The sequence below is a fragment of the Jaculus jaculus genome, chromosome 5 (assembly GCF_020740685.1).
Source record: "Jaculus jaculus isolate mJacJac1 chromosome 5, mJacJac1.mat.Y.cur, whole genome shotgun sequence".
In the NCBI taxonomy this organism is placed as follows: Eukaryota; Metazoa; Chordata; class Mammalia; order Rodentia; family Dipodidae; genus Jaculus; species Jaculus jaculus.
Genome location: NC_059106.1, coordinates 23,314,006 through 23,341,162, shown reverse-complemented (window position 1 = coordinate 23,341,162; position 27,157 = coordinate 23,314,006). Strand labels below are relative to the sequence as shown.

At 42.3% G+C, this 27,157-nt stretch overlaps 1 protein-coding gene across 10 annotated transcripts in view; it reads left to right on the top strand.

The window, feature by feature from the left end:
- C5H2orf76 (chromosome 5 C2orf76 homolog) overlaps positions 1-26,597 on the top strand; it is a 57,611-nt gene extending 31,014 nt beyond the window's left edge. For 4 of the 10 annotated variants that reach the window (XM_045150264.1, XM_045150267.1, XM_045150265.1 and 1 more), the window contains exons 4-8: positions 3,280-3,330; positions 9,782-9,819; positions 13,561-13,642; positions 25,362-25,402; positions 25,533-25,666. In XM_045150264.1, coding sequence (XP_045006199.1) covers positions 3,280-3,330; positions 9,782-9,819; positions 13,561-13,642; positions 25,362-25,402; positions 25,533-25,598 — 278 coding nt within the window. In that variant the 3' untranslated portion in view covers positions 25,599-25,666. Of the gene's footprint in view, positions 1-3,279; positions 3,331-9,781; positions 9,820-13,502; positions 13,643-25,361; positions 25,439-25,532; positions 25,673-26,415 lie in introns of those variants that run through there. The other 6 variants (XR_006637205.1, XR_006637206.1, XM_004659735.2 and 3 more) reach the window with 6 other exon arrangements.
- The last annotated feature ends 560 nt before the right edge of the window (positions 26,598-27,157 follow it).

Here is a 27,157-nt window from a genome sequence, read left to right as displayed (position 1 = left end):
ATGCAGAAAAATATAACTAATGTACAAGAGTTACGGCAGGGGAGAGGGAGAGATTGCCACGTAGTCTCACTCATCTACAGCACCTAACCTGAATCTACCCAAGATACCTTACATACCCAGCAAGCATCTCATGGACTAGACACTAGGATGGACAGGGAGAGAGGGGAGGGCATTGAAGGGGTGGGAAACACTAATCTAGACCCAAACGGCAATGGTACCATAAAAATCTACTTCCTAAAATACAGACCAAATAGTTGAACCTTCACCAGGCCCTTACAGGAAACACCTGAACCACAAGACACTGGAGAGGGTAGGATCAAGTCTAACCTAAACCTTCTACATCTTCCCTCCTGAGCATTTAACTATCATTTCTTATCAGTACTTTGATGAGTGTGAATCTCTCCAGTAGTCACAGCCATATGCAGAATGAAGCTTCTCTGAACAGAAGTGGGAGCAGCAATCATCTATGGGCATACATCTGAGTATTCAGAGGATGGTTTGACAGGTACAACATATCAGTTTAGCCACACAACAGTGGAAGCTTCACCCTCGCACCTGTAACCTTCCAAGCCATAGGATTTTGACTCGGTTTTCAGGATCAGGCATGAATTCTCTCCTGTGGAGAGGGTATCAAATCCAATCAGAGGGCAGTTGGTTACCTCCTTAACAGTGATGCCATTATTATACAGTAGCCTCATCTTGCCTGACTGACAGTTACATAGTTTGCAGGGTTCACTGATGTTAAAGGCCATTGGTGGGTCTTCTCCCCCAGCAGCCTGCACAGCACTTTCTAGCACTATGACAACTAGCCAGCGGAGAGGAGGCTTTCAGCTCAGTACCAGCTTGATTACTGATTGTCCTGCACCCAGAACAAGTGGTTCTAGTGGCAAGCAAAGAGCATTGCCAATATTCTGTAGTATTGTTTTGGGGGGACTCACTGGGAAGTTTCTCACCCACAGAACTGAGATTTTCCTCTAACAACCTATGACTTGAATTTTATTTTTAATTAACAAAGAAGTAGGTTTCCATATGGCTTTATTATATCATCACTAAGTTGGTTTAGGCCAACCCAACTGTTCCTTGCTTCTATCTCCTTCCCCTGACCCCACCTCAGATCCTTCCACCCCCAGTATTCTGTCCCTCTACTTACATGTCTGCTCTCCCCTCCCCTTAGGTCCTCCTCCCTTCTCCTCATAGTCCCCTTTTAGCTTTTTGGCTTCTAGTACTAACTTTATCTTACATACAAATCTAAAAACTAAATGAATATGAGAGCAAACATGTGGCATTTGTCTTTCTGTACCTGAGGCACCTCAGTTTGATATTTTCTATGTCTATTTATTTTCTGGCAAATTTCATTTTTCTTTACAACTGCATTTAACTCTTTTGTGTGTATGTACTACATCTTCATTATTAATCAGTCTGTGAACATCTAGTTTGATTATATTTCCTAGCTATTGTGAAGATTGTAGCAATAAATATGGATGAGAAGGAATCTGTGGAAAGTGTAGAGTAGTATAGGCAGGTCATATTGTAGATCTATTTTTGATGTTTTGAGAAACTTCCATATTGATTTCTATAGTAGCTGTACAATCTTGCACTCATACCAACAGTGGATGAGGGTTCTTCTTTCCTATACCCTCGCCAGCTTTTGTTATCATTTGCTTTCTTGATGATAGCTATTCTGAATAGAGAGACATAGAATCTCAAAGAAGTTTTAATTTTCATTTCCATAATGTCTAGAGATGTTGAGCAGTTTTTATAAGATATTTATTATCAATTTGTGTTTTTTCTCTTGAGAATTCTGTATTCAGTTTCATGGCCTATAATTTTGATTGGGTTTTTTGGTTTGTAGTGCTTAGTTTTCTGAGTTTTCTATATTCTAGATTAATCCTCTGTCAGATATGCAGCTGATGAAGATTTTCTGTAGGGTGACTCAACTTGGTTGACAGTTTCCTTTGCTTTCAATTTTGTGAGGTTCCTTATGTTGATCGTTTACCATATGCCCTGGGCTATGGGGGTCCTATTCAGAAAGTCCTTCCTTATGCCTATATCTTGAAGTGTTCTCCTTAATTTTCCCTCTAGTCTTAGCAAAATTTCAAGTCTTACATTAATATCTTTGATCAATTTAGAATTGGTTTTTGTGCAGGGAGAGAGATAAATAAGGGTCTAGATTCATTCTTCTACCTGTATTTATCCATTTCCCCCAGCACCATTTGTTGAGCATGCTGTCTCTTCTCCAGTGTGTCCATTGACACTTGTCTGTTTGTGTGCAAGTGCCATGCTGTTTTTATTACTGTGGCTGTGTAGTATAGCTTGAAATCACTTCCAGGGGTTATTCCTTTTTGCTGAGGATAGTTTTGGCCATCCGAGGTCTTTTGTGATTCCATATGAATATGTTTTATGAGGAGTGTTCATTTTATTATCTTTGCTGAATTACAGTACTTATTTTGTAGATTATCTTATGTTCATATGTATCTGCATATGTGTGTGGAGGCCAGAGATTAATGTCAGAGTTTTCCTCAGCTGGATTTGGCTGGACCAGCTAATTAGTGACCTAGCATTCTTCCTGTCTTTGCCTCCCCAGTGCTGGGGCCTATAGGCCTGCACCACCAGGCTGGCTGTCACCTGGGTGCTGTGCTTCTGAAGCAAGGTCCTCATGCATGCACAGCAAATACTTTCACCACTAAGCCATCTTCCCAGTCCTGGTTATCTGAATTTTGATGAGTCATGATCGTTCTAAGTCATTACTTCCCACAAATGACCAAAGACCCTCCAAGGTTTTCTAGATTCTCATGTTAAGCAAACATCAACAATAGAAAGTAAATAATGTCTCTCACACATGTGTATTTCAGGTTCTGAATGTATGTAGGTACTATTGTACTTCTTAACATACTTATTTTTAATAGTGTCACTAAACATTTAGTTTTGTTAGAAACAGTCCAGCATCTTAGTGGTGGCTTCATTGTTTTAGATGCTTCTAGATTTTCATGCTGTGTTAGCTTCTTTTATATAATATTAGGTTTTTTTCAGAGTAACTTAGCTGGTGGATATCAGAGAACAGAGCCAAGGCCTATGTATTCTATTTGAATTTTTTTTTTTTTTTTTGAGACAGAGTCTCATGTATCCCAGGCTGGCCCTGAACTCATTCTGTATTCAGGGATGACCCTGAACTTCTAATTTTCCTGTCTCTACCTCCTGAGTGCTGGGATTATAGGCATGTGCCACTACATCTGGCTTCTAGTTGAATATTTTGTAATAAAAATAATCTTTCTCTCATAGATATTCCTTTGAGGACCAGCTTACCACCACCATTCAGAAATTATAAATATGGTAACAGTTTTTCTTATTCTTATAAATGCTTTACTCATATAATTTTGCATTGGGTTTTTGTTGCTATGAATTCAAGTTTGGCCTGGAGATATTAACTTACTGTCTATAAATCCACTTTGGAAGAGCAGGAGACATACCTCCCTGGTGGAGTATATGCTTAGTATATGCAAGGCTGCGGTTTGTTCCCCGGCACCTAGATCAGCTTGTGAGTTTATTCAGGAGCGTAGCAGTGCTGGAGTGCTGGGAGAGCTGGCTGCAAGCGTGTGGAAGTGGCGGGTTTGTGAGGAGTGGCGTGCTTGACCAAACCGTCTCTAATACGTATCTATTTATTTATTTATGGGGGGAGAATTAATGGGCATGTCAACCTCCAGCCACTGCAAGCGAACTCCAGATGCATGCACTGCCTTGTGCATCTGGCTTTTCATGGGTACTGGAGAAATTGAACCTGGGTCCTTATGCTTTGAAGGCAAGCGCCTTAACTGCTGAGCCATCTCTGCAGCCCCGAACTGTTTCTAAAATGGATTTCTTTGCTAAGTAATCGAACAAGAGAAAACAGTTTGAGGACTAAGAAGCAAAAGAAGCAATTTAGGGCTGGAATGTAGCTCAGTTGGAAGACAGCTCAGCTGCCTAGCATGCACGAAGCCCTGGGTTTGATCCTCATCCCTATAAAAATGTGGCCCATCATCCTTTTGCTTGCAAGGTGGAAATGGGGATCCAGGGTTTCAGACCACCTGCTACATAGTGAGTTGGAGGTCAGCCTGAGCTCCATGAGATCTTGTCTCAAAAAGAAAGAAAAGAGAGCCGGGCGTGGTGGTGCACGCCTTTAATCCCAGCACTCAAGGGGCAGAGGTAGAAGGATCACTGTGAATTCGAGGCAACCCTGAGACAACAAGTGAATTCCATGTCAGCCTGGGCTACAGTAAAATCCTACCTCGAAAAAAAAAAAAAAAAAGAGAAGAAGAAGAAGAAGAAAGAAAAGAAGGAAAAAAAGGAAAAAGCGTGTGTGTGGTGCATTTATGTGGGTATTCACATTCACATATGTATGGTTACGTGTGTGTAGGCCAGAGGTCAGTGCCTTCCTCGGTAGCTCTCTGCTTGGTTCATCTTTTTGAGGTAGGTTCTTTTGCTGTACTTAGAGTTTACCGACTTGGCTTGACAAGCTAGCCAGCAAACCCCCAGGGATCCTCTAGTTTCCTCCTTGCCAGCATTGGGATTGTAGGAGTATGCCACTGCAATCACTTTTTTTTTTTTTTTTTTTTTTTTTTTTTTGTGGTTGTTAGGGATCTGACCCAGTTCCTTGTGCTTGGGCAACAAACACTTTACCCATTGAGTCATCTCCCCAGTCCTAATTAACATTTTAACTGCCAGTAACTTGAGCATGTTAATTTTATCTGCTGCAGTTGGTGATTTAAAAGTGCAATTATCAAAGCTAGAGGCTCGTTGTCATTATTCTGTATAAAGACCTTATAGTTCCCAACCCTCAATGGAGTGACACTCAGCAAAGTTGGACTTGAGTGGCTTTAAAAGTCATGGTGCACCTAATAAACATTTCTGTTCATTGCTGCAGACATTTTAGAGTATAATTTTTTTATTCCCGTAGATCATTTTTCAGTGACTTTTCATTCTGTTCCCATTTGATGGGCACCCAATGCCCTGAATTTTTTGAAGCCCCAGTCTTCTCTCTGTGTATCTCAATATCCTGGGTGTAACTGTGAGGTTACCGGGGCGGCCAAGCAGAAGAGGAGGGCACTGAGAGGAAAGCACTTTAATTTATTGGACCAAAAGTTTTAATTCATTTATTTAATTTAAATATGTATGTGGTATGTGTTTGTGTATGTACATAGGCATATTAATATACACACACGCACATATATATATATATATTATCTGAGAGGTGCGGAGAAGAGAGAATGGGTGCATCTGGGCCTCTTGCCACTGCAAACTCTAGATGCGTGGGTCACGTTTGTGCATCTGGCTTTATGTGAGTAATGGCGAATTGAACCTGGCCTTGCAGGCTTTGCAAGAAAGCACCTTTAATTGCTGAGCCATCTCCCAACCTTCCCCCTTTATTTTTCTCTAAGTGGTTCTCTGGGTCATTCATGACTGAGATTTCTCATTTAATTAACATCTACATCTAATTAAGTGGGAATTTAATTAAGATTGGTTCATTTATCTTTGCAGTTCATGTCCAAAGGTGTTAATCCCTGTCTGCTTTATGAGGCTATGTGGGATTAAAAGATACATGTGCTAACATGTTAAATGACCACAAATATGGCACCATTTTTTAAAAAGCTAACTTTCCAAAGGAGTTTTCATTATGGGAGGATATTGTTTTTGTTAAGAAATTATTGGTTTTTTAAGATGTCAAAGGGACTTGGATGGTAGCTCAGCGGGTAAAGAACTTGTCTTACAAGCATGAGGGCTAGAGTCCTACCCTAGAAGCCACGTACATCCAGGTGCGGTGGCGTGTGCTTGTAATCTCAGCCCTGGGGAGGCAGAGATAGGAAGATCCCTGGGGCTTGCTGGCCAGCCAGCTTAGTCTGAATTGCACCCTGTGTCAAAAAACAAACAAACAAACAAATAGGTGGATGGCGCCTGAAGATGACACCCAAGATTATACTCTGGCCTCCCCACACGTGCACACCCACTTAAAAAGTGTGCCTATACAATACAAACATACCTTCACACATACCACACACAGATGTCTCCGCACTCTGGAAGATAAGAGTTCAAGTTGATCAGGAGTTCAAGGCCAGCCTTGGCTAAGGAGCAGGTACAAAACCAATTTGGATTACAGTAGATACTTTTTCAGAAACAAAGCCAAAATAAGTGCAGAGACTACTCAACGAAGATATTGCTACACCTTCTGCTGGTTTAGCATTTCCTCCCTACCCTCTTGACAATTTCTGTTAAAGAAAAGAGATTTCTGTACAAAACATTTTTTTCTGCTAAAAATAATTGTAGCCTTCTTTTTATGGATTTGCTGAACCTACTGGAGCAAAGCCATTTATCATTAACAGAATTTCTTATCAAAATATATAAAAGGTGATTGATATTCATAAGGTGAAAATGCAGTTTTGCAGGTAGATTTTAATAGACATAGAGCTTTTTTATTTTTAAAAATTATTGTTGACCTCTTTAGGTTGTCTCAAATAATAAATGGATGTCTATTTATAGTGAGAAAAAGTGGCAACTAAAACTAATAGTCTAAATCACATTTACTTATTTTCTTGTGTCCATCATAAGTTTATTTTTAGCATCTGTGGCATATTTACATTTCTAAGATGCATAGTTTATTTAGGCTATATTTATTTTAACATTTTAAGAATAGAGTTCTGATCCCAGGGTACTGGTCCTAGTGTTAAAACTGTAACAGATGGGATGGAGAGATTCCTTAGTGGTTAAGGCGCTTGCTTGTGAAGTCTTAGGACCCAGGTTTGATGCCCCAGTACCCACATAAGCCAGATGCACAAGGTTGCATATGTGTCTGGAGTTTGTTTGCAGTGGCTAGGGGCCCCAGTGAGCCCATTCTCTCTATCTTCCTCTTTCTCTCTCTCACATAAATAAATAAATAAAATATTGTTTAAAAAGAAAAACAAAATTGAAACAGGAAACAACTGCAGTAGTTGAAAGTTGAGTGTTTAAAATGACGACTCGTTGTTCAGAGTGCGTCTTACCTCCATGATGCACCCTCTTATGATATCTATAGTTATGTTTAGATGTGTTTTGTATGTATGTGTGCACATATGTATGTATGCATGTTCATGTGTGTGTCTAGGTGCATGTGCACTTGCATGTGTGTGCATGTGAAGGCCAAGGGTTGATACCATGTGTCTTCCTCAATAGCTGTCTACCTATTCTTTGAGACAGGATCTCTCACTGAACCTAGAACCCACTGACTTGTCTAGACTAGCTAGCCAAGGGGCCTTAGGGATCTACTTGCCTTTTGCCATCCCTGGTATTACAGGAGATTGCCACCATGCCTGGCTTTTATGTGGGTTCAGAGTATCTGAACTCAGGTTTTCATGCTTACATCTTGCCTGCTGAGCCATCTTCCTTACCCTTGAGGTCTGTATTTTAAACAGGCCCATTTCCTTTCTTATGTCACAGTTGGAATTCCTTATTACAGTATGAGTAGTAGAAGTGAATTTTAGTTCACTCTTGAGCTTATTTGCATATAATCACATGTTGTGATTGTAATACAGTAATTAAGTGGTTAAGTAGAACTGAGTGGAGAACTGGAGACTTGGAATTTGAATGGCTCTGTCTACTGCCATATAATTAAGGAGTGATCATCTCAGAGTTAGAGAAACAGCCTGTTGCAAAAGCACAGTGTGACCTGACTGCAGCTGAACAGATGGGGAGTGGGGTTGGTGCAAGGGAAGCAAGTTAGGTGCAGAGCCTGCGCAGTGATGGGAAACCAAGAAGCAGATTGTGATGCAGCCTTGCTCAGATTACCTGTGATCCTAAGTGGTGCTTGAATTCAGTGAGTGACATCCGTGCTCTTTGTCACTGTGATAGTTTGACCTCTCGTGTCTCCTGTGCCTGCTCTGAGAACTTAGTAATTTTTTAACTGCTTTTGTTAACTTCTGCATTTACGACATAAATTATTTTTTGTATTATTTGCCTTTAGCATTCATTGACTCTAAAAGATAAGATAGAACACAATTCACATCACCACTGAGTTATAAACTTTAAAAATCCTCAGCTTTTTTTCTTGACTTGCAGCATACCGACCTGTACTGTTTACTGTGAGGTTGTGAGCAACAGTTAAATGCTTTAGCATCTCCACACACACAGACCTAGGGTGGATGCTGTCTACATGGTGGCTCCTGCCAGAGCCGGAACACACGCCTGGGCACTTGAAAAAGCCCCCATGGCCCGAGCCACTGAGGAATTCATTAGTTATTTGAAAATGCAAAGTAATTCAGAACTTCCATGAGACTATCACTCACATGATCATATGAACTCATAACATTTTGCTTTTGTTGAGTAAAGTTTTGATTGGCAGACAGAAGTTTTGCCTTTGAGACCTGAAGAATATCAATTATTCTTAATAGAAGAAAAAATCAGTAGAAAAATATTTAGAAATTCATATTATAAAGATGAAGGATTAAGTAAGATAATGACGCGTGTGATGTTTAAGGACTTTTGGCTGAATGTTTAGTCATCCCTGTATGGCTAAATTCGTGTTTCATGGATGGATGCAGAGCTTTCTAATTCAAGTAGAAATTACTCAGAATAACAACCTGAGACTTGTCTAAAATATACACATTGTTATACTTCTGTGTATAATGTAAGTAAAAAATAAAACAGACCTAAATGTTCAAAATAAAATAAAATGGAGTAGTACAATTCACTTTTCTTGTAGGGTAAGGGAAAGAAAATGTGCTGAGTTGATTTTCGGTAAACACATATTGTTGTAATATATCAAAGGTCAAAGCTGGGGTAAAATATCTGCATCTCCCCCTCTGCTCTGTGTGTTCTGTATATTCTTGCAAAAATGTGTGTGCACATGTGTGGGTGCAGGTGCAGCTGCCTGTGCAAGGCCAGAGGTTGACACTGGGTGTCTTCCTCAGTCGTGGGCCACCTAATTTTTTACAATTTTATTTATTTGAGAGAGAGTGAGAGAAAGAAAGAGAGACAGGTGAGATAGAATGGTTGAGCCTTAGGCTTAGAAGTTTAGCTAGACTTGCTGACCGGCAGGCTCCACGGATCCTCCCATCTCCTCCTCAGTGTTGGGGTTTCAAGAACACTGCCAGGACTGGCTGGCTGGCTTCCTTCCTTCCCCTCTCCCTGCTTCTCTCTCTCTCTCTCTCTCTCTCTCTTTCTCTCTCTCTCTCTCTTTCTTTTTAAACATGGATGCTAGGGATTCAAAATCATGATCTCATACTTGCACAGCAAGCATCTTACCTATTGAGCCATCTCCCCAGCCAGCTTCTAGTGTTCCTGGTCACTGGCTGATGGCATCTTTGATAATCCCTCCCTTTTCTCCTTCCTTTCCTTCCTCCCCACCCTTCCCCTGCTCTTCCTTCTTCCTCTTTCTCTCTCTGCTCCTTCCCTCTCCCTTTCTTTTAGTTCTCTCCTCTTTTTCTCTCCCTCCCTCTTCCCTCCCCCTCTCTTTCTTTCTGTCCCTTCTTTCTCCCTCTCTCGCTGCCCCTCTCCTGGAGTGTGTATACTTTTCAGGATGGGTATTGAGCCTAAGGCCTTCATATGTTAGGCAAGTATTCTGCCACGGAGCTATACCTCCAGCCCCCTATACTTTTAATAATTTATAAAATTAAATTTTCTTCTAACATGTAACAGATTTTTCCATAGAAATGCTATGTTTCCATAGAAACAAGGATTTAAATTTTTCAATGCCATAGGCATCCTTTTATTCAACTAATAATTTCAAAAGAAGTTTTAGAATAGTCTATGTAAATATAAAAATTTCTTTTGTTTATTGCAGATAAACTAAAGATTATTCATCAGGCTCATAAGTCGAAGGTATGTTTCACAGATGTGGTATCTGGTGCATAACAGTGATGGGTATTGGTTAAACTGGTGTCTGAAATTGTTCCCATTATCATAATTTTTGTGGCCTTCCTTTCCCATAACCAAGTAAGTCACATGTACCTATTAATAGTAAGTCCTTCCTTTAAAAAAAGGTTAAATAACATAGGATATCCAGCACATATTTATACAAAATAAACAAAACTTTATATAATCATAAAACATCATAAACTGCCATTGCATGTAATGAAGCCAGGGGCTGGGGCAGTGGCTCAGTGGAACGCATGCTTCACGGCACGGGGGCCTGAGTTCTGTCCCCACTACCCGTACAAAAAGCGGAGCATGGCCACGCACACCTGTAACACCAGCTCAGTGATGAGCCGTTCTGGCTAAAACAGCAGCTCCAGGTTCACCGAGAGACTGCCTCAAGGAAACAAGTAGATAAATGATAGAGAAGGATGCTCATCATTCTCCTCTGGTCTCCTCCCACGTGTACACAGGGTGAGCCCATGTGCACACGCCATACCACACCACACATACTCCACACACACACACCAAAACAATAAATAGAAAGAAGCCACTTTCTACATAGTCTTTTCTCTTTCCTCTTTTTAGAAGCAAAAGGCCAGATGCAGACACAGATAATCTGGGTGCTGGCTGTGAATGTAGACTCTGGGGAGCTCATCTCATAGCGGCATAGCCCACCATCCCCACGTTGTCTTGGCCTGTTGAGCTGTAGACTGAGACATAGGTAGGCCTATGATGGCTGTGTCAGTGCTACATGCGAAGACCGTTCTGTCTTGTTATTCCCTCGTCAGTATCATATAACAGCCATTTTCACAGGATTTGCAAAATGAAATCAGCTAGGACATTTCCCAGATTCTGGTTTTATAAATTTTCATCTAAACTCTACCAGTTCTTGTGAAGTACGTACTCTGTACCCTGGGCATGATTCTGTGTGCTTCCAGAGAATTCCATGTACTTTGATGGATACAGATTTTGTGTGTGTGTGTGTGTGTGTGTGTGTGCATGTGATGTGAGTCTGTATGTACATGTTGATGTGTGTGTGCGTGAGTAGGGCATGCTTGCCACAGCACGTGTGTGGAGGTCATAGGACAACTTCAGGTGGGTGTCATGGCTTGCCTTTTCCCTTGCTAGAGGCAGTGGCCCCTGCTGTTCATGTTTGTCCCCACTGTTTTTACCAACCTCGCCGGGCCATGAACTTCCAGGGTCTTCTCCTGCCTCCCCCTCTCTTCTTATCCTAGGCATGTTAGGGTTCATGGTGCTAGCACTACAGGTTTGTTTTGTCATTGTAGCAGTCTTTTGCTTAGTTTGGTTTATTCCAAGGTATTTATTTTTTGCGTGTATGTAAAGTGGTATGTGCTGTATGCACATGTATGTGCACTTGATGCCCCGTCCCTCATACGCTTGTCTGCTGTGGGGATTGCTCATCCGCAGTGGCCGGAGTGCAACAATGTCAGGTTCTGGAGCTTTCAGAGCTCTGCTGATTCTCTGATCTGGGGTCAGAAGCACAGGTGGCTGCAGCCAGCTTTTTACATGGCACCTGGAGAGTTGAGCACCTGTAGTCTGAAGCCCTCATGCTTGCACAGGAAGCACCTAACTGTTGAGCCGTCTCTGCTGCTCTGGAGGTGGATCTTTTTTTTTTTTTTTTTTTTTTTTGAGGCAGTGGTGAATGAGATTGTTTCCCTGAGTCCATTCTCATCACATGTTATTAGCATGTAGAAAGACTACTTCTGGTATCCTGATGTTTTGCTGAAAGCATCAATCACCTCTAACAGTTTTCTGGTGAGAGTCTTTAGGTTCCCTCAGTATAGAATCATGTAATCTGCAAGTATGATAATTTGACCTCTTCCTTTCCAATTTGTATCCCTTTATTTGTGAATAAGAGTGGAGAAAGTGGACACTATTGTCTTGTTCCTGGTTTCAGTGGAAATGCTTCAAGTTTTCCCCCATTTGCCATAATGTTGGCTATAGATTTGTCACAAATGGTCTTTATTATTGTGAGATATGTTCCTTCTATTCCCAGTTTCTTTAGGACTTTTATATCAAGGGATGTTGGATTTTGTTGAATGCATTTTCTATGTCTGTTGCGGTGATAATGTGCTTTTTGTCCTCGAGTCCATTTATATGGCGTATTACATTTATTGATTTGTGTGTGCTGATCCACTCTTGCATTCTGCAATAAAATCCACTTGATCATGGTGATGGTCTTCCTGATGTCTTCCTGTATGCTAGTTTTCTTCTATGTTTATGATATCTAATTGGATTTTTAAAATGTCACAGAGAAGCTAACTCATTCCCATCCCCCACCCCAAATCACATAGGAGGGTAACAAGAGTTTATATGACACAGGCTGAAGCCCTTGTCACTTGGGCAAGGACTTTAGAAATGTAGACTTGGGCCACTTGAGGTCAAGTTTCATCTGTCAGAAGACACACCAAGAACATGCACACAGCAAGAACATATTTTGAGTTCCACTGCTGATGACACTGGCCCCTAGGGCCTGCACCTCAGTCTTTGGGACTCTTCCTGGGTTGTCAGCTAACACGGTGCTTGCTCTGCATGCCGAGGTTAACAGGCTTCATCTCATGTCCTCCTCACTGCAAGGGAATGAGGAAAATGTGTCTTCTTCCCTTCTCTGGAGATGAGTATCCTGATGCTGAGAGAAGACATGTGGAGAGAACACACTGCTGAGTATGGAAAGATCTTGCCCTGGATCCCAGGTCTGACACCGATGCCTGTCTGCAGTATTATCTGTGGTGCGGTGCAGTGTGGGCTCTTAGTAGGTCTACATGGTACACTTGTTCCCTTCCCTCCTCACCATAGTGGGAGTGCAGCGTGACTTTGATTATTGCTGGGACTCCGAGTCACAACTCTTTGTAGTGTGTGTGCAAGGGTACATGTGTACAGATATGGGTGTATGTGTGTGTGTATGTGCATCTGCACGCACACTCATGTAGAGGCCAGAAGCCAGCCTCTGGTATTGTTACTCAGCTACACTGTCCACCTCTTCTTGAGACAGTCTCTCATTGGCTTGGAATTCAACAATTAGAACACACTGGCTGGCCAGCCAGTCCCAGGGATCTTCTTGTCTCTGCTTCCCCAACACTGGTGTTATAAGTGTATGCCACCATGCCCAGCATTTTTCTAAATTTATTTTTTTACACGTGTGTGTGTGTGTGTGTGTGTGTATATGTGTGTGTGTGTATGTGGTATGTGTGGTTCATGCATATGTAAATGTATATGTTGCTATTCTCCCGTATGTTTGATCACCAGCAGTGGAAATGTAACATCAAGTGTTCTGCTCCTTGTTCTTCTGCTTGGCCTTGTTTTTTAGCCAGATTCTCTTACCATTTCCGGAGCTTGCAGAGCTCCATAGATTTTGGGGTTCCTGCTTCTCTGTGGAACTGGGGATACAGGTGCATGTGGCCCCATCCAGCTGTTTACATGGGTGCTGGAGATGTGAACTCAGACAGTCTCAGGCCCTCATGCTTGTGCGTGAAGCATACCTAACCACTGAACAGTCTCTCCAGCCCCAGCCTAGCGTCGTGAGACGCGTTCTGGCAGCAAACGCGCGTCCTCCTACTCGTACGACAAGCACTTGACTGATTGAACCGTCTCCTCAGCCACTCAAATACCGTTCATGTCTTTCAAAGCCTGACCAGTGTGAAACCTATGGAAGTACTGACGGAGTGCAGGTGTCTGTCTTTTTAGACAAATGAGCTGGTGTTGAGTTTGGAGGACGACGATCGACTCCTGCTGAAGGAAGACTGCACACTGAAAGCCGCTGGAATCGGTGAGAAGGGGTTTTGGTCCCGTGAGGGGCACCTGTTTTCCCAGCCTGTGTGGTGGCTCTTGTGGATGGTGTCTGGAAAATTCTGTTTCCATGCCCAGAATGATGTGGGTTCTCACTAGGTGACCAGGCACATGGGTGTCTGCACACTAGATTGGCTACACGCAGATTCTTGTTGGAAGGTTGCTCGGGATTCTATCTTGGGTCTTTTTAAATGATTGGCTGCTCACTTTCCTCAGTACCATTTCAACTGACCATTTGAGAGAAATGGACCGAGTAGAAATAATGTGTAGTAATGAAGGGAAATTCTGTTTGGACAATGTGCCATGTGATTTCTGATTGTAATCCAAGTCACTCAGGGCCAGCCAAGGCATGGAATTTAAAGTAGGACCTTATTGTGTACAATTGGAACAATTACACTATTTAACCTCTCAAAGTGGAACACGTGTGTAGCTCTGTTTAGAAGAAATGCTATGTGGCACATCTCCTGGCCATTAGATGTCACTGTTATTCTACTCATATATATGTTCACCTAAATTTAGTCTAGCAACAGATGATGAAGGTTAGTGAAGAGTGCTGAACAGTCAAAGGCATGTGCCTATGACAGACTTCTGAGGCCAGTGACCATGAGGGAGAGTCATACAGCCACCTTCCTAAGTCCTCACACACACTGGGTTGGGAAGTGATGTCCATGTTGGGAAGCTGGGAATCTTTTTGACAGCTGTTCTGTTGAGTGACTTTAATCACACATGTCAGGAATTCACTTTGAATGATTCATGTGACATGTGTGAATTACTGACAGGGATCTTTCCATTTATATAGGATTTAATATAGGTTGTGAGAGGGTGGGGAGATAGCTTAGTCGGTATAGTGCGTGCCTTGCAGGCACGAGGACTTGAAGTCAGTCGTCAGATGCCATGTTTAAAACAAACAAAACAAAAATACCATAGGCTGGAGGGATGGCTTGGCAGTTAAGGCATTTGCCTACAAAACCAAAGGACCAAGGTTCGATTCCCCAGGACCCACGTAAGCCATATGCACAGGATGGTGCATGTGTCTGGAGTTCATTTGCAGGGGCTAGAGGTCCTGGAGTGCCCATTCTCTCCCTCTCTTTTCCTACCTCTCGTTCCATTTTTTTCTCTCAAATAGATAGATAAAAATAAAATATGTTTTTTAAAAAACCCAGCTATGGTAGCACACATATTCCGGGTACTAGGGAGGTGGAGACAGGAGGATCCATGGGCTTCAGGCCAGCCAGTCTAGCCTTACTGTTGAGCTTCAGGTTCAATGAGAGACCCACACTCAAAGAAAGGTAGGTGTCCCTGAGGATGACACTCAACATGTCCTCTGGCCTCCACACGCACATTGCACACATGTGGCCACATGCATATTAACATGTGCACAAAAAGTAACCGGTTATGAAATCATAAACTTGCTTTCTTTGTTATGTCTATACTATTTGCTAGAATTACTGTCTTTTCATACGGTGAATACACTAGGCTGATTCTACTTTAAGAACAAAATTTGTGGCCTGGGGAGATGACTCAGCAGTTTAAGATGCTTGCTTGCAAAGCCTGCTGGTCTGGGGTTCACTTCCCCAGGACCCACATAAAGCCAGATAAACAAAGTAGCACATGTGTCTGGAGTTCATTTGCAACAGGAAGTAGTCTTTGTGTACCGATGCTCACTTGTGCTCTCTCTCTCACTCTCTCAAATAAATAAATAAAAATATTTTTTCATAAATAAGTAAAAATGCCAGGCGTGGTGGCACATGCCTTTAAATCCAGCACTTGGGAGCTAGAGGTAAGAGGATCGCCGTGAGTCCAAGGCCACCCTGAGACTATATAGTGAAGTCCAAGTCAGGCTCAGTTAAAGTGAGACCCTACCTGGAAAAAACAAAAAATAAAAATAAAAATAAAAGCTGGGCGTGGTGGCGCACGCCTTTAATCCCAGCACTCAGGAGGCCAAGGTAGGAGTATCGCCATGAGTTCAAGGCCACCCTGAGATGACAGAGTTAATTCCAGGTCAGCCTGGACCAGAGTGAGACCCTACCTCAAGAAACCAAAAAATAATAATAATAGTAAATAAATAAATAAAATAAGAATAAAGGTAAAAACAAAATTTAATTTAATAGTTGTTTCTTCAAATACTGTTATTCTATCAGGTGGCATATATCTCACAACTTGTGAAAGCTAGAGGTAGCTTGGTTTATGTTTAAGGTATAATTTGACATGAATAAAACAGACTAGTATTGATGTGGGAACTGACAGCTCCATGAAAAAGGTGGGAAAATAGCCGGGTGTGGTGTTGCATACCTTTAATCCCAGCACTTGGGAGGCAGAGGTGGGTGGATCGCCGTGAGTTTGAGACCACCCTGAAATTACAATGTGAATTCCAGGTCAGCCTGGACTAGAGCGAGATCCTACCTTGAAAATCCAAAAAAAAAAAAAAAAGGATGAGAAAATAAAATAACAAACTTAAAAAAAGGTAAGATTTTACAAGATGATAAATTTAGCATCTAAAATAAGTGGTAAAAGAATGAATTAGCCATAAAATTGCATGAGGCAATGAAAAAAATATTTGGGAAAATAAAATTTAGTGCTTTTTGTAAAACTATATGCAAATTAAATGAGATTTTAAAAAAGGACATTTAGCTCTATGATTTCTTAATCATGGGAGAAGAGCTTTCAAAGCATGACCTCAAAGTCAGAGGTCAAAAACGAGGAAAAGCCATGTATAACCTTAAAAACTGTAAACCGATCTAAAGGACAATTAACAAATTATGAAAAATAATATATGTGTAGCACAAATATGGATAAAATTTGCTGGTGTGATTTTTATAAATGACTCTTGTAGTTAATGAAAAAGATAAACCAGAAATTGTACTAATGGAAGAAATAGCTAATGTATGAAACAACTTCTACCTTACTAGTTAGCAGGGAAACACAGCACCACTCTACCTTGCATAATTGAGTGACCCAGAATTACCACCTATCACGCCAGACTGTTTGGCTCAGAACACGGCTCTGCCTCTTACTGTCCATCCATGTGACTCTGCGCCAACAGCAATTGTTACAAGATGAGCAATTATGGCCCAAAGTGGCCACATCCCCAGGAGGTCATGGTGCACACAGAGGATATTCTCTGTGCCATTTCTGGTAATGTGGGCTGCCTTAAACATTATGCAAGGCAAGGGTGATTTTTATGTTATATCTTTTCCTAAGCCAACCAGAGCCTGCTTCCTCAAGCTTTCCCTGATGGTGAAATCACTGATGGAGATATTTATTGCATGGAAATAGATTATATACTGTGTGATACCACTATCATTTAAAATGTACATATTTACATATTCATAAGTATGTATGGATAAAAAGATCATCCACCAAAATTATAGAAATGGTTTCTTAGGGTACTGGCATTGCCAGTAATTGGTTTTTTTCCTCCTCCTCTCTGTTTTGTAATTTAAATCTTTATATAGTTATATGATTCTGGTAATTAAGAAACTGGTATATTTTCTTTTAAAATTAGCTTAAGAGAGATGGATTTTTAAACATTCTTTATTTTTGCATGTGTATGTGTGGTATGCATGTGTGTTTGTCTGAGTTTGGGCATGCACGTGTCTAGGTGTGTGCTGGTGCACATGAAGGCCAGTGGCACATACATGTCAGATGTCTTCCTCAGTTGCTTTCTACCTTAACATTTTTTTAAATTATTTATTTATTTATTTATTTATTTAAGAGCAACAGACACACAGAGAAAGACAGATAGAGGGAGAGAGAGAGAGAATGGGCGCGCCAGGGCTTCCAGCCTCTGCAAATGAACTCCAGACGCGTGCGCCCCCTTGTGCATCTGGCTAATGTGGGACCTGGGGAACTGAGCCTCGAACTGGGGTCCTTAGGCTTCACAGGCAAGTGCTTAACCGCTAAGCCATCTCTCCAGCCCAATATTTTTTTTTGAAACAGGGTCTTCCAATGACTTGGAGTCATTTGAGTAGACTAGCTAGACAGCAGGCTCTATGGGTCCTACTGCTTCTGCTTCCCCAGTGCTGGGGTTATAGGTGAGCGTCACCACACCTAGATTTTACGTGGGTGCTGGGGATCTGAACTCAGGTCCTCAAGCTTGTGCAGCAAGTGCTTGACTTGCTGAGCCATCTCCCCAGCCCTGAGAGAGTAATGTTTTGTGGGTTTTTTTTTTCTTTTTTGTTTTTTCAAGGTAGGTCTCACTGTGGTTCAGGATGACCTGGAATTCACTATGTAGTCTCAGGGTGGCCTTGAACTCACAGCGATCCTCCTACTTCTGCCTCCCGAGTGCTGGGATTAAAGGTGTGCACCACCACACCCGACTCGAGAAGCTAATGTTTTTAAAGGATAAATCTGAAGTCGATCAAAATTAATTTAAGCAAAGTCCATACTTTATGTGCCTGTGACCTTTCATGTGCCTGTTGATATCTCTGAACTTTTGTTTTATTTCCTGTGAAAATGGGAGCAGTGAAACCTGTTTTTGAAGGTTGTAATGAGAGTTGAGGTACTGAACACAGGCACCTGAATGATGCAAATGACAGACTCTGAGAAAATGCCTATTTTATTGGGAAACCATTCTGGAAAAAGCAGTTTCCAACTATTTTGAATTTAGTGAAGCCCAGAACTGGCCCCAGTGTCATTATCTTCAGACTGACTTAGGTAACACACCATATGAAAAGGGTGAGTCACGTCCCAACCATTTTAGCATGTGGATATATGTGTGGTGTGCAGGCATATAAGTGTATGTGAGGAGAGAGAGAGAGAGAGAGAGAGAGAGAGGGGGGGGGAGGGGGAGAGAAAGAGAGAGAGAGAGAGAGAGAGGGAGGGAGGGAGGGAGGGCACGCAGGCCAGAGGTTGACATTAGATGTCTTCCTGGTTGCTCTCCTCTTTATTTACCGAGGCAGGTTTTCTTGGTGGAGCCCAAGGCCTGCCACTTTAGCTAGTCTAATTAGTCACTTGCCCCAGGGGTCTCCTGTGTCCATCTGTTGTGCCCTGGGATTACAGGCAGCCACCTTGCCCACCCAACGTTTAGGGGGGTTCTGGGGATGTGAACTCCAGACCTCTGGCTGGCATGGCTAGCCCTTATCAACTGAGCCATCTCCTTAGCCCCATCTTTTTTGTCATTTGATCAGACTTTGATCAAAATGTCATCTAATTTATAGGTTCTCCATGGAGTTTGTGGTGACACAGGAACCCCAAACCTCCCTGTAGGCTAGCAGTCAATGCAGCAACTTGGAGCCTTGTCCAAAGGGTTTTCTTCTTGTTTCCTAGAGCACTGTTCTGACCTCCGGGGAGCAGAATGGTTGGAGTCAGGTGTCCCCCATAAACTTAGGTGTTCTGAATGCTAGGTTCCCAGCTGATGGATATTTGGGAATTAATGCCTCCTGGAGGGAGTGTGTTGTTGGGGGCCAGCTTATGGGCTTTATAGCCAGTTTCCCCATGCCAATGTTTGGCATACCCTCCTGTTGCTGTGGTCCACCTTATGTTGGCCAGGCAGTGATGTCCACCCTCTGCTCATGCCATCATTTTCCCCTGCCATTGTGGAGCTTCCCCTCGAGCCTGTAGGCCAAAATAAATCTCTTTTTCCCAGAAGCTGCTCTTGGTTGGGTGATTTCTACCAGCAATGCGAACTGGACTGCAACACCGAGGAAGGACATGAGGTCCCCAGAAAGCAACAGGGAATTAACAAGTGGGAGTGGAGTTGTCAAGTGTTGATAGTTTTCTAGGGAGTTTTCCCTCCTTCCTGAGTCTGATTAGGTTTCTAAGATGTTTGAGAGAAAAACTTCAAGTCATTACTCGCTCTCTTTTTACTACTTTGATCGTGCTGAATAGCTGTCACTTGGCTGTCACAGCTAGTTGCCATGGGAATAATGCCAGTGTAACATACGTACCCTCATGGCTTTTCAGCAGAGGCTGGGAAAGGCTGGGAGGAGAGTGAAGGAGAATTGGTGTGAAGGCTCTTCTCACAGAGCAGACCTCAGCTCATCTCCGGCCTTTTCTTGTGTTGCCCTGTGATGTTTCCACATCTAATACTACTGCTTGTGGAGTGAGTGTAAAATAAGTGAATGAAATGATTTGTTTCTTGGAAGAAAGGGGAAGAGGAAGTTTCACCTAGGGATGTCATTTATGACCTAAAGGTATTTTATATTGTACTTAACAATGGAAGTGTATGTGTGTAGATTTGTGCATTTCATGTGTGTGAGTTCAGACACACATGCGCCATGGATTGCATGTGGATGTCAGAGGACAGTGTCAGGCCCTCCCTGTCTATGTTAGTTGAGGGAGGGTCCCTTGTTTTGTTGTCCACCCCTGCATACACCAGGCTAGTTATCCAGTGAGCTTCTGAGCGATTCTCCTGTCTCTGCCTTCCTTCTTGTCCTAAGCACAGTGAGGTTAGATATGCCAGCACTACCGCTTCCAGCTTTGACATGGGTGCTGGGGATCTGAGCTCAGGTACACATGCTTGTGAGTAAAGCCATCTTCTACCCCTCAGGTGAAGTTTCACAGACCAACTTTCCCTAGCAATATAAGTGCACTTATGTCTTTTTCTTTTTGCTAATATTTTCTGTTTCGTTCTGCTTTATCTTGTTACCATTATCATTTGAATCTGCTCTGTTAAGAAAGAAATGGAGGCAGGGTATCTCTTCCAAAGCTGGCTGCATTTTATTGTAAATAGTTCAGAGTGAGGTGAGGTGGCCGCATCTGAAGCGCTTATCTGAGGGAAGCACTCTGACCAAGCCGGGTTGTGTAATAATCCTGAAACTCCCCTGGGGTTTGTTTTCATTTTGCTTGTCACCTCTTCACCTCTGTCATCTGCCCCCATCCAGACCTCAGTCTCCATGCCTCAGACCTTTTGCTCATGTCCTATGCTCAGCTCATGCTGTTGGATGCTCTGCCTTCCATTTCTTTATGAGGACTGTGTTGAGTTTCATGTTTCCTGTTCCTCTTCTGGGCAGTAGTATCTTGGGATACGCGTGTCTTCTGTGACAGACTACCCCGGTGGCTGTGCTTTGTATCAGCATTGTAAAGTAACAGGGACTTTGTGAGATTCGCTGTGTTTCTGCAGCGGGTTCAGAATGCACCCCATAACTCCTCTTCTTTGGTTGTTATTATTTATAGTTTTGCAATTAAAAATTTTTTTTTGATTGTTGAGGTAGAGTCTTACTGTAGCCTAGGCTGACCTGGAACTAATTCTATAGTCCCTTGCTGGCTTTGAACTCATAGCAATCCTTCTACCTCTGCCTCTTGAGTGCTGGGATTAAAGGCATGTGCCACCATGCCCAGCTATTTTTGCTTTGCTTTTTAAAATTTTTATTTATTTATTTGAGAGAGAGAGAGAGGGAGAGAATGGGTGCACCAGGGTCTCCAGCCACTGTAAATGAACTCCAGATGCATGCGCCACCTTGTACATCTGTCTAACGTGACTCCTGGGGAATCAAACTTAGGTCCTTTGGCTTTGTAGGCAAATGCCTTACTGCTAAGCCATCCCTCCAGCCTTGATTTGGCTTTTTTTTTTTTTGAATTTTTAAAATTTTATTTATTTATTTATTTGAGAGAGAGCAAGAGGCGGAGAGAGAGATTGGTGTGCCAGGGCCTGTAGCCACTGCAAACGAACTCCAGACACATGGCCACCTTGTGCATCTGGCCTACGTGGGTAATGGCGAATCAAACTTGGGTCCTTAGGCTTTGCAGGCAAGCACCTTAACTGCTAAACCATCTCTCTAGCCCTATGGTGTTTTTTTAAAGGCATCATTAAAAAAAAAAAAATCTTTGTGTGAGTATGAAAGACATGTATATTTATATTTTTGAGTGTGTGGTATGCAGGTGTATGTGTGCCATGGTGTGTGAGGAGGTGAGATGTTAACCTTCAGTGTCAGGTCTGTTTTAGGCAGGATTTCCTCTTTTCGCTGATACATATGCCAAGGTAACTGGCCCACAAGCTTCCAGGAATTCTGCCTCCTCTTTGCATCCTGCCTTAGGAACACTGGATTATAGATGCACACAAGCACATTCATCTTTGTATGGATTTTGGAGATCCGACCTGAGGTCCTCTTGCTTGTGTGGAAGCATGTTATCCACTAAACCCACTTCTCAGCCCAAGTATTATATTTTTTATTATTGAGAGAGATAAGTAAAGAGAAAGGGAGAGTGAGTATGGGCATGCTGTGGCCACCTGCAGCTGCACATGAACTGCAGACACATGTGCGCTTTGCGCATCTGATTTTACATGGGTGCTAGAAAGTCGAACTCCTAGCTGTCAGGCTTTGCAAGCAAGTGCCTTTAACTACTGCTTTATTCCTCTGGCCGCCAAGTATCAATAGGATTTCGTCCTCTTTATGGCTGAATGGTGTTCCATTGTGTGCACACTGGTGGCATTCCCCCGTGAACATCGTCTTCCCTTTCACTTTCTGTACAGGCCTGTGCCTGGTCTATGAAAGATCAGATTTTTCATCGTGTGTAGTCCCCACTGTGCCACTTGAAAACGTCTCAGTCAAGTCCTTTGTGCAGTTGATCCAGCACAGGCGTTTAAAATGAAAAGCGCGGTAGTGGAGACCTCTTCCTTGGATATCAGCATCCTCTGGTGAAGATTAAGAAGTTGCACTCAGCCGCGAGCTCTACATGAATGATGTAGACTTTATGTTTTGTGATCCTCGAAAGGATGGGATGCTTTCCTAAGCAGGAGTGACTTTGCCCTTTCGTCTCAGTTTGCCCCATGAGCCACTTCTTTTCAGCATGTGTGGTATGCCTGCACATATGTGTGTGTACACATATGTGCATGTGGATACCAGGGATTGATACCAGGTGTCTTCTATCTCTCTCTACCTTATTTATGGAGACAGAGTCTCTCGTGCTAACCAGAGCTCTCTGGTTCAGCTAGTCTAGCTAGCCAGCTTGCCCCAGGGATCCCGTCGGCACTTGCTGAGCACTGTGAGAACAGGCCAGCCTCCCTGCCCACCCCGCACTTAGATGACTGGCCGCTGGGGAAACAAACTCAGCTCTTCATTCTTGCACAGCAAGCGCTTTGCCCATGGACCAGTCTACCCAGCCCCATCTTTGTTTTTAATCTGCCATTATTGTCACATGAAAGCCAGCCCTGGTTGTCCCACAGAGATGGTGCACACATCACAGAATGTGTGCTTTCTGTCACTGAGGTACTGACCAGCACAAGGCCAGGGACTTGGAAAGAGGGTCCTTGTTGATTCCTGATGAGTTTGTTGGGTTAGGTCCAAGAATCTTAAGTACATCACATTCAAGTTTTCTTGGGATTTCATAGTTTAAAAAGGTATTTCTTATTTTCTTTCAAGTCATCATTATTCTTTTACTTTGGGCACATCTCATCTCTTTGGAAGTATTATAAAACTGTTCATTTACATCTACAGTCAGAATGTCCTAGCGTGTGTTCATTTCATTGACCTGGAACATCAATGTGGAAATGATTCACGGGTGTGTTGGAGGCTGTATGTGACTTCATATGACAGTAAGATAAAGGGATGAGGTGTGATGGACTTACTAGATTTTAAATTGCACATTTACTTCAGATCCCCATGCCAAGGTCCTTTGCACCTGGCTACATTGTGCTTGGAGCGCATTTCATTTAAAGCCAGGTGCCCTAAGGGACAGCTCAGGACAGGCATCCCACAGGATCATCCCCTGCTGTGTTTAAAGGAGCCATTTTATTTAGAATTTGGACAGCAGCAATTAAAGGAATGCCAATGGAAAGAGTGATTACATAGTGATCTTCAAAATAATTTGTAGGGGGCTGGGGAGGTGGCTCAACAAGTAAGAGAGCTTGCCACATAAGCTTGGGGGCCAGAAGTAGTCTGCATTCCATCCCCAGCGCCCACCCAAGCAGCTGGGTGTGGCCATACATGCCTGTAACCTGCCCTGTGGGGAGTGGAGACAGAAGAAGTACCAGGCTTTCTGTTCAGCCAGGTTGACCTAAAATGCCAGCTGTGGGTTCAGTGAGAGACTCTTTGTCAAGGAGACATCTTGGAAGGGTGCTAGAGGGGACGCTGCAGTTCTTCTCTGACCTCACCCGTGGACATACGGCCCACCCATCTGTACAAGGGCACATGCCACCCACAGTGCACCATATACACACCACACCACATGTAATACCACACACATGCAAAAAAAAAAAATCATTTCATGGACTGGGGAATGTAGCTCAGTTGGTAGAGTGCTTGCTTAGCATGAACAAAGCCCTGGGTTCAAGCCCCAATGTCATATAAACTGGGTGTGGTGGCACGAAGGTATAATCTCAGCAGTGAGGACTTGCAGGCAGGAAGATTAGTAGTTAGTGCAAGGTCATCTTCAGCTACATAAGGAGGTCAAGACCAGTCTGGGATACATGAGACCCTATCTTGGGGGAAAAAAAAATCATTTGTTATTGCAACCTAAGCACACCAACTCAATCTCTCAAACATTTAACCATTTAATTAAACCACAGGTTTAATTAAACATCATTTCTCCCCTTTGGAGATTATTAAAGTTTAAAATATACTTTGTTTTGTTTGTTTAGTTTTGGTTGTAGGGTTTGTTTTTTTATTCTGCTGAGACAGGTCTCATTATAGAGCCCAGGCTGGTGGCCTTGAAGTTATGACCCTCCTGCCTCAGCCTCCAGAATTTGGTATCATAAGCACGCCCCACCATACTGGTTTAAAATCCATGTTATATTTTACTTCTGAATGTTTAGAATAATTTGTGTTTTCCAGTTAACTAAAGGTGAACGTTTTTGTCCTTATTAACTTGAAGTGTTCAAGTTTGACTCATTTGTTGATCTAGTTTTCTGGGGCAGGGGGACAATTCAATGATGTGACAATAAGCTCTTTATCCTTGATGGTTTTATTCTGAGCCTATACAATGCCATCATGTCTTCATAGACACTCTCTAATGACGCCTGTCAACAAAACTGTCCCATCAGCGCTCACTTTCCATCAGCTTATTCCAAGCTGTAGGATGTATTTGTTTCTCAAAAGTCAAAATGTCAGAGGCACTAAGTGAAAACTGTAATTAACGCTGCAATGGCTTGAGCGATGTGATGGGCGGGCAGAAGTGGTGTAAAGCTCTGTGTGTAAATAGCACCTCGCAGGGGAAGCCTTCCCGGCTGTTATTAAGAACAGGGTGCTGTTTGCTTTCTCCATCGGGAACACGGCTAGAATCATGGTATATTATGAAGTCTGCCTCTGAGCATGCTTCTTTCAAAAAGGAAACCCAATGAGGCTCTTTCTCTTTTTTGTACAAAGGATAGATCTGCAAACAGCTTACCTTTGAATATCCACTTTTTTTGAAGCCCCTTTTCTGACATGTTACCAATTTTTTAGGCGTGAAACCTCTGTTATTCTTTGAAATGTGACTTCTTGCAGCATTTACTGCACACTAATCTACTGTTTGTACAAGGTGCCTCTGTTTTCACCCCCTCCTCACCAATTCTGTTTCCTCTCTGCTGCATCTGCACAGGTTCTATGTGATAAAAGTTTGCAATCTCATTTTTATCTACTCAGATTAAGTTTGACCTCCAGGACATAGTCTGGAAGGAGGATCTAAATATGGCTGATTTTATGTTCTTCTCTTAATATTTGGTTTGAGTCTGATTGTCAGTTTATGGCAGAGGGATATTATGTCCAATATTCTTGCACATAGCAAAAAGATTCTTAATGCAAGATTGCACTAATCTCTTTAATTTCATTCTTTTGTGATAGGTTCTAATGATGTGATTAGAGCGCTCAACTCCAGACCTGTGGTAATCCTTGGCACTTTATGATTATCCTGTGTGTTGGGCTTGAAGAGTTTTACTTGTCTGTTTTTTAGCGTATATGTTAATTGAGTACTCAGTATTCATTACAAATAATCGCATCTGTTTTCTCATTGAGATTCCGAAGCCCTTTTGCTCTTTCCATGAATGCCAGCAGACTGTATTAACTTCTGGTTTAATTTAAAAAGCCAATGTGGAACTTGTTGGAGCAACACCTTAAAGAATTGCATGCTTAATAATCGGAAGGCTTTCCATCAGGTTTGTTTCCAGTCTGAATGAGTAATGTTTCTGACTTATTGTTTTAGAAGACAGAGTCCTTGACCTGCTAGGTTGAAAGAATTGTCACTGCTCAGAACCTCTGTGGGTCCTTTAGCGGTGCCATTCCCCCGCGAATAATTAGAGGCGTTTGAAGGCATTGCAGTGGAAGCCAATTTGTGTCTTTTACTTTGCATATTGTTGAAGCCTCATGAATTACTCATGAGCAGGGCAAAAAATTAACTTCTTCAGACACATATTTTGATGGGTCATGAGGGAGAATGTAAAGTGATCTGTAAAATATTCTACTGATCCTCTAAGTATTAAATGATTATACCTACAGGCTAATTTCAGAGGGGGGGAAGAGACCCTCCCTTTAGGACCCAAGTAGCTTATTTCAAAAAGATCAAGGTTTGTTATTTTCTAGGACAGGGGAAGGGGGATATAATTGAGCAATGTTATGATTTCTTGAAACTCTTAATTCTTGTGTTAACTATTGGTTTTAATTTTTGGGGTTTTTCTTCTCCTTTTTTAAAATTTTGTAAACTCCAGACTTGTAACCATACCCATAGTTTCACTATGATCTGGTAAGGCTTACTGCATAACCTAACGAACAGCTGAATTTTCTCATTTTAAGCATCTAAGGTCTGCTGTCATAATGAAGCAAGGTAATATGGCTTTCCATACTTGTTTAAAATTTAGTTTCACACTAAAATCTTTCCCTCTTTTCTGCTTTTCTTTTTCAGCCAGTGAAACTGAAATTGCATTCTTCTGTGAAGAAGATTATGAGAAATACAAAGCTAATCCCATATCATCTTGGTGAAGAAATCTTTGAGGGGGAGGAGCGTCCTCCTTGCATACCTGTGTTAAGCTCTTTTATTTCAGCAGTGAGATTTTGAAATTGATAAATAAATTTTTAAGAACTCAACCCCTAGCTTGATGGTTTTTCTCCATATGGGTCCCCTTCTCTTTCCCTCTTTCCTCTCACCCCTTCCTTCACTTCCTTTCCCCCTCCAACTTCCTATAAAATGAGGAAAACAGGGGCTGGAGAGATGGCTTAGCGGTTAAGCGCTTGCCTGTGAAGCCTAAGGACCCCGGTTCGAGGCTCGGTTCCCCAGGTCCCACGTTAGCCAGATGCACAAGGGGGCGCACGCGTCTGGAGTTCGTTTGCAGAGGCTGGAAGCCCTGGCGTGCCCATTCTCTCTCTCTCCCTCTATCTGTCTTTCTCTCTGTGTCTGTTGCTCTCAAATAAATAAATAAATAAATAAATAAATAAATAAATTTTTAAAAAAATGAGGAAAACATTTGATTTGTTCATTTAGAAAACTATCATTCCTTTTCTAAATGTATGTGTTATTTTGGTGACTTAATATATTAGTTTCTTTAAAATGTAACCAAGATCATACTGTTTTTGTACTTTTCCATAGCTTCTTGATAGAACAGCTGCCACTGTCTGCTACCAGAAATTGTGAGCGGCTCTTAGCTCGG